The 15,047-nt window shown below is 42.3% G+C and overlaps 1 protein-coding gene across 1 annotated transcript in view; it reads left to right on the top strand.

The window, feature by feature from the left end:
* The window catches only part of LOC139661014 (solute carrier organic anion transporter family member 2B1-like), a 38,807-nt gene that overhangs the window by 9,160 nt on the left and 14,600 nt on the right, over positions 1-15,047 (top strand). The window contains exons 2-6 of the mRNA XM_071539324.1: positions 955-1,063; positions 2,941-3,078; positions 4,580-4,742; positions 4,826-5,050; positions 5,999-6,097. Coding sequence (XP_071395425.1) covers positions 977-1,063; positions 2,941-3,078; positions 4,580-4,742; positions 4,826-5,050; positions 5,999-6,097 — 712 coding nt within the window. The 5' untranslated portion in view covers positions 955-976. The remainder of the gene's footprint in view (positions 1-954; positions 1,064-2,940; positions 3,079-4,579; positions 4,743-4,825; positions 5,051-5,998; positions 6,098-15,047) is intronic.

Here is a 15,047-nt window from a genome sequence, read left to right as displayed (position 1 = left end):
TGGGGTGTGTGTGTGTGTGTGTGTGTGTGTGTGTGTGGAGGGGGGGGGGGTTCATTAAATACTTGCGGTCCTGTATATTGCCGTCCTGCGGGAAGACGGCTTCAGTCCCATTTGCTGTTCTTTTGGAGCGGAAAACATGAGGCTCTTTACAGTAAAGGAATTTTTCGTGGGGGATTTACCACCGCTGTGCTGTACACACCACATAATGGATATGGACATGTGATCCATATGGACACACACACACACACACACACACACAGAGGTGGAAAGAGTCCCTCACGGCGAGTCTGGGGGCGTTCGGCCGGTGCTGGTTTACATCATTACAACAGGAGGTGGGGGCGATGAGATATGAGTTATATCAGACGGTGCCAGGCCCGCTCACTGGCACTGAGAGGGAAAACCTCGTATCTCCCAGCTGTCAGCATGTCAGGAACTCAGAAAAAACAGCCTTGTGTTCAGAGTTCAGGTTTGCATGTTTGAGAATCCCAAAGAAACAGTTTGGAAAGAGTCAAGGCCCAAAAATGGCAGAACAGACATGAAAAAACAGCAGCAGGGATTCTTTGCACGTGTTAAAATCACTTCAGTAGAATCCAGTAGAGTCTCTGTGTCCACAGGTCAGAAGTGAACAGAGGCTTCTATCCTCAAGTCAAGAACAAAACACCACAAAGCATCCAGGTGCCAACTGAACCACAACACTGTCTTCTGCAGCCGCCTCTGTTCTGAACCTTTAATATTTTATGATATTCAGTATTGATTATATAAATCACTATGTGTAATCTCAGATATGTGGGAAGAAACAACAAACAAAAAAAACATGGAGTTTCACAGAAATTCATTGAATTAAATTCAACTTCCTGAAATTCCAATTCAGTTCCAGTTCCAGTTCCTCAGTTGACCTGGACAGCACTGCTTGGGTAGCGCAGGTTCTTTACTCGTTGTGTATGTGCTTGGCAGATCCTGTGTGTGACCGACAGACATGGTGGCCAACGACCCCGACAGGAAGTCTGACCTCGCGGGGTCACGACCTTCATCCAGGAGCCGCAGCCCCTTCAACAACATCAAGGTTCGTCTCCGCCTGACGGTTTCTGTTTGACTCACTGATAAAGACATTTACCAACATGGGATCAATAAAAAATGCAACTGCAATCATAAATCCATATTGAACCATAAGCATAATGACTAACAGGCTTTTAATGACCTTTTAAAACCCTGATTACCACCAACAAAGAAGCTGGAAGGAGGTTCTGCCTGTCTGCTGATTTGATCTGGGATTTGCATCATAACTATGATGCTGCATTTATGTGCAGCATGTGTGGGAAAGTCCAACCATTTTGTCAATGGTTCAACAACCAGATCAGTTCATCCATAAATAAGAAGAGAATGGAAATCCCAGAAAACTGCTTTTCAATCAGTGCTGGAATGAAGGAAAACAGAGATGTGACCAAGTCAACTTCACGCAAGTCTTGAGGCACAAGTCTCAAGTCTAAATCAGAACAAATCAAGAGTCCAGTATCAATTTAATATCTTAAAGAAAACTAAATATCTAGGACTTTTCAATGCAATATGGTTTTAATAGGATAAAAACTTGGTAAGAGCATCATTAGTTTGATTTCTATAATCAGTTTCAACTTCAGTAAATTCAATCATTCCACACAAATTCAGAAAACAGAATTTAAATTCAGTCGTCTGCTGGAACAAATCTCATCACTTTCAATCTGAGTCATTTACACAAACACAAGATCTCAAGTCAAGACTTTAGAAACCTTTTCAAGTCATCAGAGTACAAGTCAGAGTCAAGTCCCAAGTCACCAGAACCCAAGTCAAGTCAAGTCCAGTCTCAAGTCTTCTCTTCATGCATCAAGTCAAGTCTCAAGCTATTAAAACTGACTCGAGTCCAAGTCATGTGACTCGAGTCCTGACCTCTGAGGTATACATTTTTTTTTCTTTTTTCCTCAACAACTCTATCAACCCTGCAGATATACAGTATTATAGTCTTTATTATATTCATTATGAGCTTTTAATTCTTCTTATGAAAAGCAGTTTGTCGCTCAGACTTCTCTGCCTCTCAGATTCAGGTCAGCAGGACAGAGTGAAGATGATCCTGGTGTCAGATATCCAATAACTGAACCCCAAACTGTAACCCAAGAGCTACATGTAATGCAACACTATTCACAATTCAAAGCAAAGCTACTGAATATTGTTTGGTTTACTGGAACCAACTGTGCACCACCCATTACTGCTCCGCTTCCTCTCTGCCACTTTTTTCAAAAATAAAATCACAGAGAGACGGATCGCGAAAGCAAACAGAATTATTGACAGATAGATTTCTGTCTGTTGGTTTGTTTTGGAACATCAACATGGACAGAGACTAAATAACATGTGATTGGTAACACATATGTCGCTGTTGTTGTTTTTTTTCTTTGTTTATGTGTTATTTGGAAATGCAGCACAAACATGTGCAGTCCCAACAAGATAAACAGATGTTGAAAATGACCTTCAGTGTATCCTTTTTAAGAGCGTTTGTGTTTAAATGCTTCACTGGATAATTAAAAGTAAAACACAGAGCAAAGCTGAACCATTCTCAGAGTGACCAGCAGTCCCAGATGTTATGGTGCTGCATGCAGCTGAACTCAACTTCCTCAAGTTCATCCTGGTATTGTTCTCTGAGTTGGAAAAACATAAACAGATGTTGTGATGCGTTCAGGGACAGCTGACAGCTCAGTATGTTGTAAATCCCTAGTATTTCACTTTTATTTAAAGTGGTCATCATCGAGTTCCTCGTTCCTATTTATTCAAATTTTATTTCGTCTCCATCTTTGTTGCCCTCCAGCTGTTTAGAACAGACAATGGAAAAGATTTCATGAAAAAAGTGTCTCTCTCTTCCTGACTCTATTCCTTCTTCTTCTTCTTCTTCTTCTTCTTCTTCCTCTCTGTCTCCAGTTCTTTGTGTTGTGCCATGGCCTGCTGCAGTTGGCCCAGCTGTTGGTGTCCGGCTACCTGAAGAGCTCCATCTCCACCATCGAGAGACGCTACGGTCTCTCCAGCCAGAAGTCCGGCCTGCTGGCCGCCTTCAACGAGGTGAGAGAACCTCACCTGCTACTGAGCATGAGCCTCACCTGTTACTGAGCATGAGCCTCACCTGCTACTGAGCATGAGCCTCACCTGTTACTGAGCATGAGCCTCACCTGCTACTGAGCATGAGCCTCACCTGTTACTGGCCCTTTTCACTTCTGGTCCTCAGCTTCTGCATTGAGAACCCGGTGCATCACAACCTCCTGCTGCAGCTCTGTCACTAGATCGCTCCACAACCTGCACAACATTTTTAATTTGTTATGTTATATCTAGAGCTAGTAACCATTACGATTTTGTTGTTTTTGTTGGATCGGTTTGTCAATAAGTCGCAAAAAGAAACTTGCCACAGGAAGTTGTAATGCACTGGTTTAGCTGTTACCATGACGATGTGAAAAGGGCCTATTACAGGAGTTTCTGCTCATTTCCTGCATTCCCTTCCTGTTTTACATCACTGTAGATGGTTTTCCAGCTTTTATCACATCAGGAGATATTTTTGCTTTGTCTTAGTTGTAAATTTCTGAAACAAACTCTGCTCTCCAAGAGAGCTGTGACCCGTTGGACTAGCTTCTGTATAAAGCGACTCGCAGCAAATCACTGAGCTGAGAGGTTTGACAGCAAGAACCAAAGCAGCTTCTAACATGCTAATGTTGACTAGAAGAGCTAGAGAGAGAAGTACAGTTTGGCCTCGTCGCTAACGTTAGCTTCCAGTTGAGTTCTGACAGTTTGCTAACAGACTCATCTGCTCAGTTCTCACAGTGAGACAGACTGTACAGCCTTAATGTCCAGACTTGTGTTGTCACCATAGCAACTAACACTTAAAATTACATAATCGCCCTTTTATGTTGAACTAGACAAATTACAGTGGAAAGACTGTTCTAGCCATTCAAGTTCTGTGGTTACATCCCAAACCAGGCTTCTCCTTGAGTTCTCACTCCAAAACAGTCAACAGGATTCCTACTTAAGTCTCAGTCTGCCTGCCTGCTGACAATCCTTATCAACATACTTATGATTCACAGATGAAGAAATACAGAGATAAAAACAAGTGGCTGCACAAGCCACTTTCGTTTTCTCTTTTGTTTAGTTTTCGTTTTGTGACAAAAGTAACAGCAGGAGTTCTTCTTCTTCGCTGTCCGATGCCATGTTTGTTTTGATGAGAGCCCCGTGGTTTGGTTACCATGCCACTGAGCACCGAACGTCATTTTAACGTTGCGAAAGTGCATATCAGCAATATGCACCAGAGAAGTCCATATGTACAGGATAATGTTTTGTTTAGTCACCCCAGAAGACGCAGTCTAAGACGAAGAACTTCTCCTCTCCTGCCTCTCCTGTCACTGCTATGCTGACGACACTCAACTGATGGGCGCATGAACCTAAAATTGCTCAATGGGAGTTTCCTCATGGGATGTCTGTCCACCTGTCCACCTGTCCACATCAGAGTATGTAACGGCCTCTAGACTCTTGGCATTGCAGGACGTTGGCATCTGATTGGCTGAATGTGTCTCTGCAGGTGGGGAACACGGTGCTCATCGTGTTCGTCAGTTTCCTCGGGAGTCGAGTTCACCGGCCGCGGTTCATCGGAGGCGGAGCGCTGCTGGCCTGCCTCGCCACGCTGATGATGGCGCTGCCGCACTTCCTGAGCGGAGAGTACAAATACACCGACCACATCAGCTGTGAGCCACACACACACACACACACACCTCACACACACACCTCAACTTCATCTCACCTTCCCATCTGTCTCCATGTTCACCAGCTGCCAGTGACAACAGCTCCGGCCTCTGCCAATCAGAGAGCGTCTTCACCATGCCGGCGTCCAATCAGAGCTGCAGCCAGAAGGAGAGCCCCTCCCAGCAGGGGATCTACCCCATGCTGCTGCTGGGACAGCTGCTGCTGGGCATCGGCACCGTTCCCATCCAACCCTTCGGCATCTCCTACATCGACGACTACGCCAGCAAGAGGAACTCGCCGCTCTACCTCGGTACTGCTGGGAAACACACGCTCTTACCTACTTTAAGATGCTTTTCTGAAGATAGAATTGTTTATTTTGGTTTTTATTGCTGTTTTTTTGCTCTGTGATGATCTCTGACTGGAGCTCATAGTTGGCCCTTTTTAGTTTTCACTGGTTATATACTGTATATCAAAATCACAATCAGAATAATTTTAATTTACAACTGATGCACAAGCAGTCTGACCTGGTTTATTGGTGCGGACACATCACCAGACACACGGCTCACTTTTTGGTTACAGGACAAACCTGGACTGGATGTGCAACAGATCCCTTTTTTATTTTGTCTTTAATCAAAAAACTTTTGAAGCATTTGAAGAGTTTCATTCCTAATTGAGACATCCGGCATTTGAAAAACACAAAACAAAAAACTTAGAACACTTCTATCATGGATCGAATATAATCTGGTGAAAGTCTTTTTGCCATTTACATTTTTTATTATTTCATATATACACAACAAAACAAACATACAAGAAGGACAACATGACACTATATTATCAGAAAGTCTGAATAAACTTCAGGCAATTTTATTTTTTCCAAAATCGATTCATAGCATTTTGGAATAGAGCGCTGCATTAGTGCACTGATCTCTGCTGTGTGTGTGTGTGTGTGTGTGTGTGTGCGTGTGTGTGCGTGTGTGTGTGCGGGTATGACTTAAGTCACTTTCAGGGACACACACCAGACTTAAGACCAGTTGATTGGGGACGGCTTGTGCAATTGGGGACAAAAGCCGTGTCCGCAATTAGTAAAAAGCTGATTTTTGGGTCAGTGGTTAAGGTTAGGGTTAGGGTAAGTCTTCAGGAAATGAATGTAAGTCTATGTAAATACCCTAAAAGTGACTTAAGTATACCTGTGTGTGTGTGTGTGTGTGTTGCTCTGGCAGCAGGACTCATGTTTTCCTCGGCTGTCTCCTGTCTGCAGGCATCCTGCTGGCGGTGACGTCTATCGGCCCGGCCTTCGGCTTCATGATGGGCTCCTTCATGCTGCGCTTCTACGTCGACATCGACAAGTTCTCCGCAGGTGAGTCCAGACGGAGTCCAGCAGGACCCGGCCGCCTCCGCTTCCTGTGTCTCAGACATACCTGTCAACGTCGGGCTTTGAAAATAAGGGAGATTGTCCGGGACCCCCACCCGACCCTCATTTTTACATTATGAAAGGGGTTTCATCTCTCGGTTCCAGAGATCTAATGACCAGCTGCCTTTCCTGCCTGCCCTGCTGTACTCTCAGAGCAAAAAGGATCGGCTTAACTAGTTACTTAACATACTTCTGGTCAGGAATGGGAAAATAGTCTCCCAAGTTAAATAGTCTATGGATCTAACCGAAAAAATTTGATTGGGCCAATTACGATTTTGTATGATTTTGTATATATATGTAAAAATAAAAAAGGGAAATACGGGAGATTCACGGAGAAAACGACCAAACGGGAGCACAGCGGGAGAGGGGGTGAAAATACAGGAGAAACCCGGGAAAAAACGGGAGAGTTGACAGATCTGGTCTCAGAGGACGAAGACAGAGTGAAATACATTCAAGTCAAGTCAAATTCATTTATAATCTTCATTTTAAAGCTGCACTTGGCTGCTTCCGACGCTGGCGGCCGCAAACGGCAGCGGGAGGCGGTTTGAATGTCGAGGACTTCATTACCCAGAAATCCTGTGCAGTGATGTCAGTGAGCTCAACGTCTTCTTCCTGTGCGTTCATGTCCTGGTGGGAAAGTAAACGTTGCTTTCATGTGCTATTTTATTTTGAAAATCAAACCCAGAAGACAAACAATAAACAAACATGGCCGTCCTGCAGCTGAAGAAGCTAATTTAACAAACTTAATTTAGATAAATATTAGCTGTGATGGATAGTAAAGCTGCATGTGTTTAGAAGAGTTTTCTTACTGTTGACTAAGTTGAGAAGGTTAAAGGTCATCATTGCGTCAGAACTTGGAAACTCAGGTAGCAAATATTTCTCAGACTTTCCGACTTTATCATCCAACTTGTGAAATTAATGTGAAATTTCCAAGTAGGAAATTTGTTTTTCCGATATATCTGGTAGCAGGTGCCATTTTCAGCCATCGTTGGTGAGTCCAGCTTTCTCTTCTGGATTTCCCTCTTCAGTCTGGATCGGTCTCTTCCTGTGTGGAGGAGATTTCCCATCAGAGAGCAAACTGGCATCAAAGTTTATTTTGGACAAACAGGGAGAATCTGCAGCGGCTCAGTCGCTCTGCTGCCGCATCACTTCCTGTTTACACTGAGGAGACGCTGCAGTTTAGCTGGTCAGAGCAGCAAATGACATAATTACACCTGTAAACAAGAGAGAAAAGTTTAAGATATGAGGCCAGAGTGTGTGAGCGATACCAGGAGCAGGAGGGACAGGGAGGGAGAGGACAGGCCGGCATGACTGGAGGTAAAGTCACGGGGGAACGGCGTAACGTGTTTTGTTCTGTAACTTGTTGTATTTCCTGTTGAAACAGGATGTTGGGGCGGGGCTTAACGCTGGGAGGGGCCGTTCTAAAACCTGTGATGGTTTCATTGGTTGGAATTTTTATGTCGCCTACTGGTGTGCCAGGAGGAAGTAACCAGGACCGGCTGTAGAAAAGTATTTTGAGGACGGCACGGTGGCTCAGTGGTTAGCACTGTTCACCTCACAGCAAGAAGGTCCTGGGTTCGAATCCCCCAGAAGAACTGGAGTTGGTCCCTGGGCGCTGTACTGCAGCTGCCCCCTGCTCCTAGTGTGTGTATACGATGGGTCAAATGCAGAGGACAAATTTCCCCAAGGGGATAATAAAGTATACAAAAAAATATTTTGACCTAAAAATATGAGCTGATCCTTCATCAGATTTTGGACTAGCTGGAACTCAGCTGACTCCCAGCTTTCTACAGGAGAAACAGTGTTTCTTCCAAAATGAGGCATCTGCCTTTTGAAAAGAGCGACACTTCTTCTAATGAAATGAGTGCCAACATTTAAAGTCCCATATGGTGTAAAGCAGGACTCCTCTCTCCTCTGTGGTGATAAAGGAGTTGGATGGTCTATCTAAACATGGTGAAAGTATCAAAACTAAATCCACACAATCCATATTAGTGCAGCGAGCCTCTAAACGAGCCGTTTGGACTTCCGTAACTTTGTGACGTCACAAAGGTTCGCTCATTATCATTTTTGTAAGAAATAACAGACTAACACAGTGTTTTTTTCAAAGCGGTTGAGCGGTTGTCATTGTTTATTACCGGAGAGTTTTCCCTACCTGTAGCCGCCGGGCCGCGGCGTCTCACGTTTCACTCTGGAAACGGTTAGCCGATCGGAACGGAGGGGTCGTTAATATTAATGAGCATCAGAGAGATGCTGGAAAATGAAATGTGGAGAAATGGATTGAGAGTGTTTTTGGTTCATGACACCACACACACAGCTTTGAATGGACAGAAAGACACTAAATAAAACTCTGGACAGTGGAGGATACGAGACTTTAAAGACAACTACCTTCAGAGCTCTGATACTTTGTTTCATAAATGAAACCATCTGTGTTAATGAAAAATTATCTGATGGTTTCCAGATAGCATTTATTTCCAAACGGATATATTGGAAATAAATAGAATAAAAAATGGATCGGCTCCTACACCAGCTGTTCCCAAAAAGGGGGAGAAGACAGTGTGGAGAAAAAGGAAAAACGTTCATGTTGTTCTCATTTGTTCTTCTAGTGACTCGAGGCCTCCAGCAGGCTCATTTTCTTATTTTACGATCCAGTTAAAACATCCGCTCAGCAGTAACTGTGATTCCATGGAAACATCTCTGGATCCGATTACTGCTGCTCTGGTTCCATCCCTGAATCACTGAGTAATGTTCACCTGCACACCGATTACTGACCGGTTAAAGGGAGTAATCAGCTTTAGATATTATTTCCATTACAGCGTTTCCATGTACAGATGCAAAGTTACTGCCTCTGGTGACAGTCTGGAAAAAACAGAAGAAACCTGACTGAGGCATTAATGTGCCACAATGAAAAATATATTTATAAAAGTATAAAAGTATAAAATAAAGACTAAAGATGACAGTTTCAACAGTGTTAGTAGTAGTATTGTTTTATTTGGGTTAAGATAGAATTATTAGTGTGCATGTAAACACACTCACTGTCTGTGTGTGTGTGTGTGTGTGTGTGTGTGTGTGTGTGTGTGTGTGTGTGTGTGTGTGTGTGTGTGTGTGTGTGTGTGTGTTAGTAGGTCTCTGTACATGTTCTTCATTAACAGAGGAATGAGAATCGCAACAAATAACTGAACACTAATGAAAAGATGCGTACAAAACCTTTCACTCTGCCTCATATCTGACATCAGACCCACTGAACCTTCAGCTCAACAAACCAGGAAGCAGGAAATGCATTGTTGTTCATTTCCAGTCTGGAGGAGATCAGCTCTCACTGGCTGGAGGCCAGATGCTTGTAAAACCGGCCTCAGGTTGATAAGGCTGTTTTATGTTACTGAGCACCTTTTAGATGAACCACTTTCTTTCTTTGTTTATCCAGAGAAGCTTTTGCTTCTGCTGAGTGTGCATGTTGTTTTCTCCCAGCTTCACACTGGGAGCTGCCCAAGACCCAGAGGGACGCTGGATGGTTTTGGTCGTGTCATGACCAGCATCCCAAACACTTCTATACAAAACTAAACTACCAAGTGGTTTCCAAACGGCTCCGTGGGTCAAACCTCCAGCCTCCCTCCAGACTTTACCATCAAACATCCAGTAAAGCCCTTCGGCCTCCTAAAAGGCAGCTTTGTAAAAGTGCAAATCAGTGCCATCCAGCTTCCCTTTGGGGATGAGCTGCAGTAGAATAGAATAGAATTGAATAGAATAGAATAGAATAGAATAGAATAGAATAGAATAGAATAGAGCCCTTTAATGTCCTCTTTGCGGCAATTTGTTTTGCAGCTTAAAAAACTACAGCAGACAACACTTATTTCAACATTCATCACACACTCATGTCACATGGTAAAAGTGGAATCCCCTTTTACGATAAAAAAGCATACTGTGCAGCACTGATAATACTAATACTGACACAGCTTCACATAGTAAGACTATACAGCACATATAATACTATGTACAAATCCGGATAAAGTGCATACTGTGAAGAGCACACCTCATAATGCAGCAGCATATTCGACTACATCATGTGATAAATCATTTACAAGCAGAGGTACTCAAAGAAAAAAACTGGGTGGGGCTGAAGGGAGAAACGACTTCCTGGTTTTACTGTCTGTCACATCTTATCTTTTTTATTTTATTCAGTCTGGTCCAGTACAGGCGAGCTAGATCTCTCTGCTGCTCGCCTGTCATTTACAGTCCTGACCCGTCTGTTTTTGCCACCTCAGCGTTACCATAGAGACAGTGCATAAAATAGGCCACGCCCATCGTGGGGGAAACCGCTGTACCGCTCTCCATTCACCTTGTGTGACTGAATGTACATCATTGATCATTATTCCCCAAATTAAACAGCCTAACAGCTGTTGTGTGGTGCTGCACAGCCAACAAACTGAAAAACCGTGAATTACAGTTTTTTGTGTCCCGAGTAAAACAAGGAGCCGATAAGAAGAAAAATGTGGATCCAGACTGTAAGGAGAGAGGAGCTGACAGGCTCAGGGTGGAAGAGGGAAACTTTGGGACCTGAGAGTAAATACACTTATAATGTGGCCAGTGTTTTGTCACTGGTCAGTAACTTACCAGTAATTATCTAGTTATATTCTTGTAAGATAACCTGAATGTTAAAATGTGTTTAAAAGCTGCATGCTGTGCTAACATCAGGCTGCTCAGCTAACATCACTGAGCCAGTTCCTCTATACAACAGATTCATGTGTTCATGTGTTCATGTGTTCATGTGTTCATGTGTTCATGTGTTCATGTGTCTCAGACAGTTTGCTCTGTATTGAGTCAGTCCAGGAGCAAAGTAATGAGAAATCTCACTGACTTGTTAGCTAACATAAGAGAGTTAACTTAGCAACAATCCACTTTAATACCCAATGTCACGTCAGCGTCGCTCTAACTTATCGTCTGAAAAGCAAAGCTGTATTTCAGATTATTAAATATGAAGTGAAATTATTCAAAGTCAGTTTATTATCTTACCTGGTGATTAAATGAAGTAGTGGTAAATGTCAAAGTATTTCACTTCAGGTCACTGTGTGGGATCATTTATCAGCTTTATTGAAAAAGGACATTGATGGAGGCCAGTTTTTTTTCAGTGTAGCTTCTCCTCTCTGTTGGAGGCAGTGTGCTGAAATAATTCTTTGAAAACCTCGTCAGGCTGTCCGTATCTGAAAACATTTCCTCCCGATCGCTGCTTTTCCCGGTGTGTTCGTTTTCCCCCGCGGTGGGCGTGGCTTTCCAAGTCTCTATCCCAACAGACCAGACCATAGCACAGAACACTTTCAATAAAAGCTCTATAGAATAAAACCATAAGAGTGCGATCGACATTAAAAGAGTTCAGTTTCCTTTGCAGCAGCCTGAGCACACCGGTCCCACCAGAGCTTAGTGTCAGTAGTAAGTCTGAGATATTTATATTCCTCCAGCTTCAATAACCTCATAACTGGTGACCGTCAGTAACCAGTCTGTTGTTGTTGAGGGTTTTTATTCGGCTGGAGAAATAATGAATTTGGCAAGTGAATTCTGGGATCCGTCTGACACTTTGTCCTGAAAATGTTCACTTCCTGTCCCAGAGGGTTTTCTTTGTTATCGTCCGGTAAACCGCTGTCACCTGACTGACCTCTGAGTTCTGCTGCTCCGCTCCTGTGAAATTCAACAAGTTGCTCACAGGCGGTGGGAGCAGAAACTATTTCACAGACAGCAACCTGCAGGAGGCGGAGTCAGTTCAACACCAACCGAAACAAGTGCAAAATTTGGTGATTTTATGATATTATGGCATGGTGAAAATTCATATTTAAACGCCATAGTATGTAATTTCTGCCGCTAGGGCTCTCTCAATCAACACAATAACAAAAGACGTAGTTTGATGACGTCATGAAGCAGCGTGGGATCATGGGAGATTTTTTTTACGGGGACAGCTTCGGCAACAGAACGCAGCAAACGGGAATGAATAAAAAAAAAGATATAAACAATAGAATGAAAAAAATAACAGAGCAGCTAGCTGGACGACTTCCTCCCTCACTCTCTGACGGATCATCTGGTGTTTCCCGTGTTTCCCCGGAAGTTAGGGGGTAAAGGGGATATGACATCATGACAGGAAGTTAGGGGGTAAAGGGGATATGACATCATGACAGGAAGTTAGGGGGTAAAGGGGATATGACGCCATGACAGGAGACCAAATGAAACGCACCGTTACCTTGAAGAAAATTACAGATTTCTCTGGGTTTGAACATTGTTGGAAACATTTGGGATAATGTGAGTACACAACTCAAAAAAATATATAACATAGGTCTAGTCGTTTGTAGATATTTTAATGCAGAAATGTTACATATTATACCTTTAAACAGCTTTGGCAACTGTTCTGAACAGATCAGAAAGATATCCTGGTCCTGAGTTCAGCAGCTCTGGACACTTTTTTTATTTTTATTTAGAATCAGAATAATACATTGATCACATACAATCACATACAATCTTGAACGTTCCCTGACAGCCAAGCTCATCCAACATTTTCAGACCAATCAGAGTTTTTAAGAGGGAAAAGACCTTATTTCAAGAGAATATCGCAAGCAAAAAAATAAAAAAATAAAAAAATAAAAAAAAATAAAAAAATAAATAACAAAATAAAAATAAATAAGAAAAAAAAATAAAAATAAAAAAATAAATAACAAAATAAAAATAAATAAGAAAAAAAAATAAAAATAAATAAATAAATAAATAAAATAAAAGAGAAATAGGTATATATATATATATATATTTTTTTTTTTTTTTAAGTATTCTTCTATTCAGCCATATACAGACTTACAGGTGTCCATCTCCGCACAAAAATATCCTTCTTCATTTGCAATTGTGCAGTCAGTGCAAAGTCTTCTCATACAACATTCGTATGATCTCTAATGAAAAAGATTCATATTCTACCTTCACAGAACCGGCTGCTGTGCTGAAACAGTTTCAGGTTAGCCTCAGGTTTGTAGATTATAACAAAATTAGGCTTTTCAAACCAGAACAATAGTGACTTTGATGTTAGACCAGGCTGCAGAACGTAACACTGGTGGACGCTTTCATCTGAAGTGTCTCACTGAGCAGTCACATTATATTTTAGCGTGGCTGGTCCAGTGAGAGTTGAACCTCTAACCCTGGTGGTTTTAGTGCCTTGCTCTACACATTGAGCTGCTACAGACCACAATGTGTCCTGAATACCAAATTCAGAAAGAAGGAGCTCCAACATTCAGAAGAAACCCGGACTCTGACTGTCCCCCGGGTCCTGAACGCCTCGGACCCGGAGCAGCAGCCTCAGTCTGGAGGATCACTGACCTGGTTTTGACTGATCTGGTTTTCACTTCATGTTCCTCTGCTGATAAATTCTACAAGCCGGTGTTTACTTTAAGTTCACCAATGAATGAGTTTAGGTTAGTAGCCTCCCTGTAGCTTTATCATCTCTGTGTGTGTGTGTGTTTAAGCAAACAGTTACTTCACACCCTGACCTACTTTTGTTAATCTGGGAAACTCACACTGCGAGTGACTTTAACATTGTATTGCTTTATTCAGACTGATTGTGGGCAGGGCAAGATGCTCTGTGGGCGGGGCCAGAAGCTCTGTGGGTGGGGCCAGAAGCTCTGTGGGTGGGGCCAGAAGCTCTTAGTATTATTATTGCCTGGTGTAATACATTACTAGTTTAATTGTTTGATTGATATTACTTGGAAAAAAGGATTTATACAAATGAATACAAATGGAGTTATCTGTTTTTGCAAATGAACTCTTCAATACTGTATGATATGAGAAACAGAAGGCATTTCTGTACACACACATACACACACACACACAGTGTTGTGGCATGGAGACATACATTGTAAAAAAAACTACACACTTCATTACTTTTTGTTAGGCTAATATTCACACACATGAACCCTAACCCCTTTACCAGACTCCAGAGTGGAGGAACCGTACTTAGAGGAAACTGCAGAGTGAAAGCTGCAGGTGTGATAGTGTGTGTTCACAGTGTGTTAGTGTGTTAGTGTGTGTTCACAGAGTGTTCACAGTGTGTTAGTGTGTTAGTGTGTGTTCACAGTGTGTTCACAGTGTGTTAGTGTGTTAGTGTGTGTTCACAGAGTGTTCACAGTGTGTTAGTGTGTGTTCACAGTGTGTTCACAGTGTGTTAGTGTGTGTTCACAGTGTGTTCACAGTGTCAGTCTGTTATCAGCACATGGAAGCACTGCACACACTGCAGGTGCAGGCAGAGCCAGGCTCCACTCAGGATTCATGACTCAAACACTCGTTGGCGAAGGCTTTTTGCAGTTTTGTCAGTAAACACTATGACAAGTAAATATTCTGTCCAGTGACGATATTTGAAATAATTTGATTTTGTTTATTGACGGAAATATGACGAAAAGAAAAAAAAACAACTGGCAGATGTTTATCCAGGTTTTTTAAATCAACCATAGCATGACTAAAATCTGACTCTATTTAAAGGCAAGGCAAGTTTATTTCTACAGCACATTTCATACACAAAGGCAATTCAAAGTGCTTTACACAAGGTATATAATACATATGATAAGAAATACAGTAAATAAATAAAACTCAAATAAAAAGAGCTAATGCTAAGTGTATAAGAAGAGAGAATAAATAAAGAAAGGAGAAAATAAATAAAGGTTTACGCTGGTACAGGGAATGTGTAGTATAGTATGCAGAGAACACACAGAAGTGTGGAGGCATATGGCTCTTAATTTCTATCAGTTCCAGTTGTATTTTTGGATCTGTTTAAAGATGAGGCTATTGAGGTGGTTTCCTCTTAGAAGTACCTTGGTGTACCTTGTGGATAATAGGCTGGACTGGAAAGAGAATACCAGTGCCATCTTTAAAAGGGTCCAGTCCAGGC

The sequence above is a fragment of the Centroberyx affinis genome, unplaced genomic scaffold (assembly GCF_046629955.1).
Source record: "Centroberyx affinis isolate AG114_WGS23_722 - 3 ecotype Tasmania unplaced genomic scaffold, CSIRO-AGI_Caff_v1 ptg003431l_1, whole genome shotgun sequence".
Classification (NCBI taxonomy): Eukaryota; Metazoa; Chordata; class Actinopteri; order Beryciformes; family Berycidae; genus Centroberyx; species Centroberyx affinis.
This window is presented reverse-complemented; position numbering and strand designations above follow the sequence as displayed.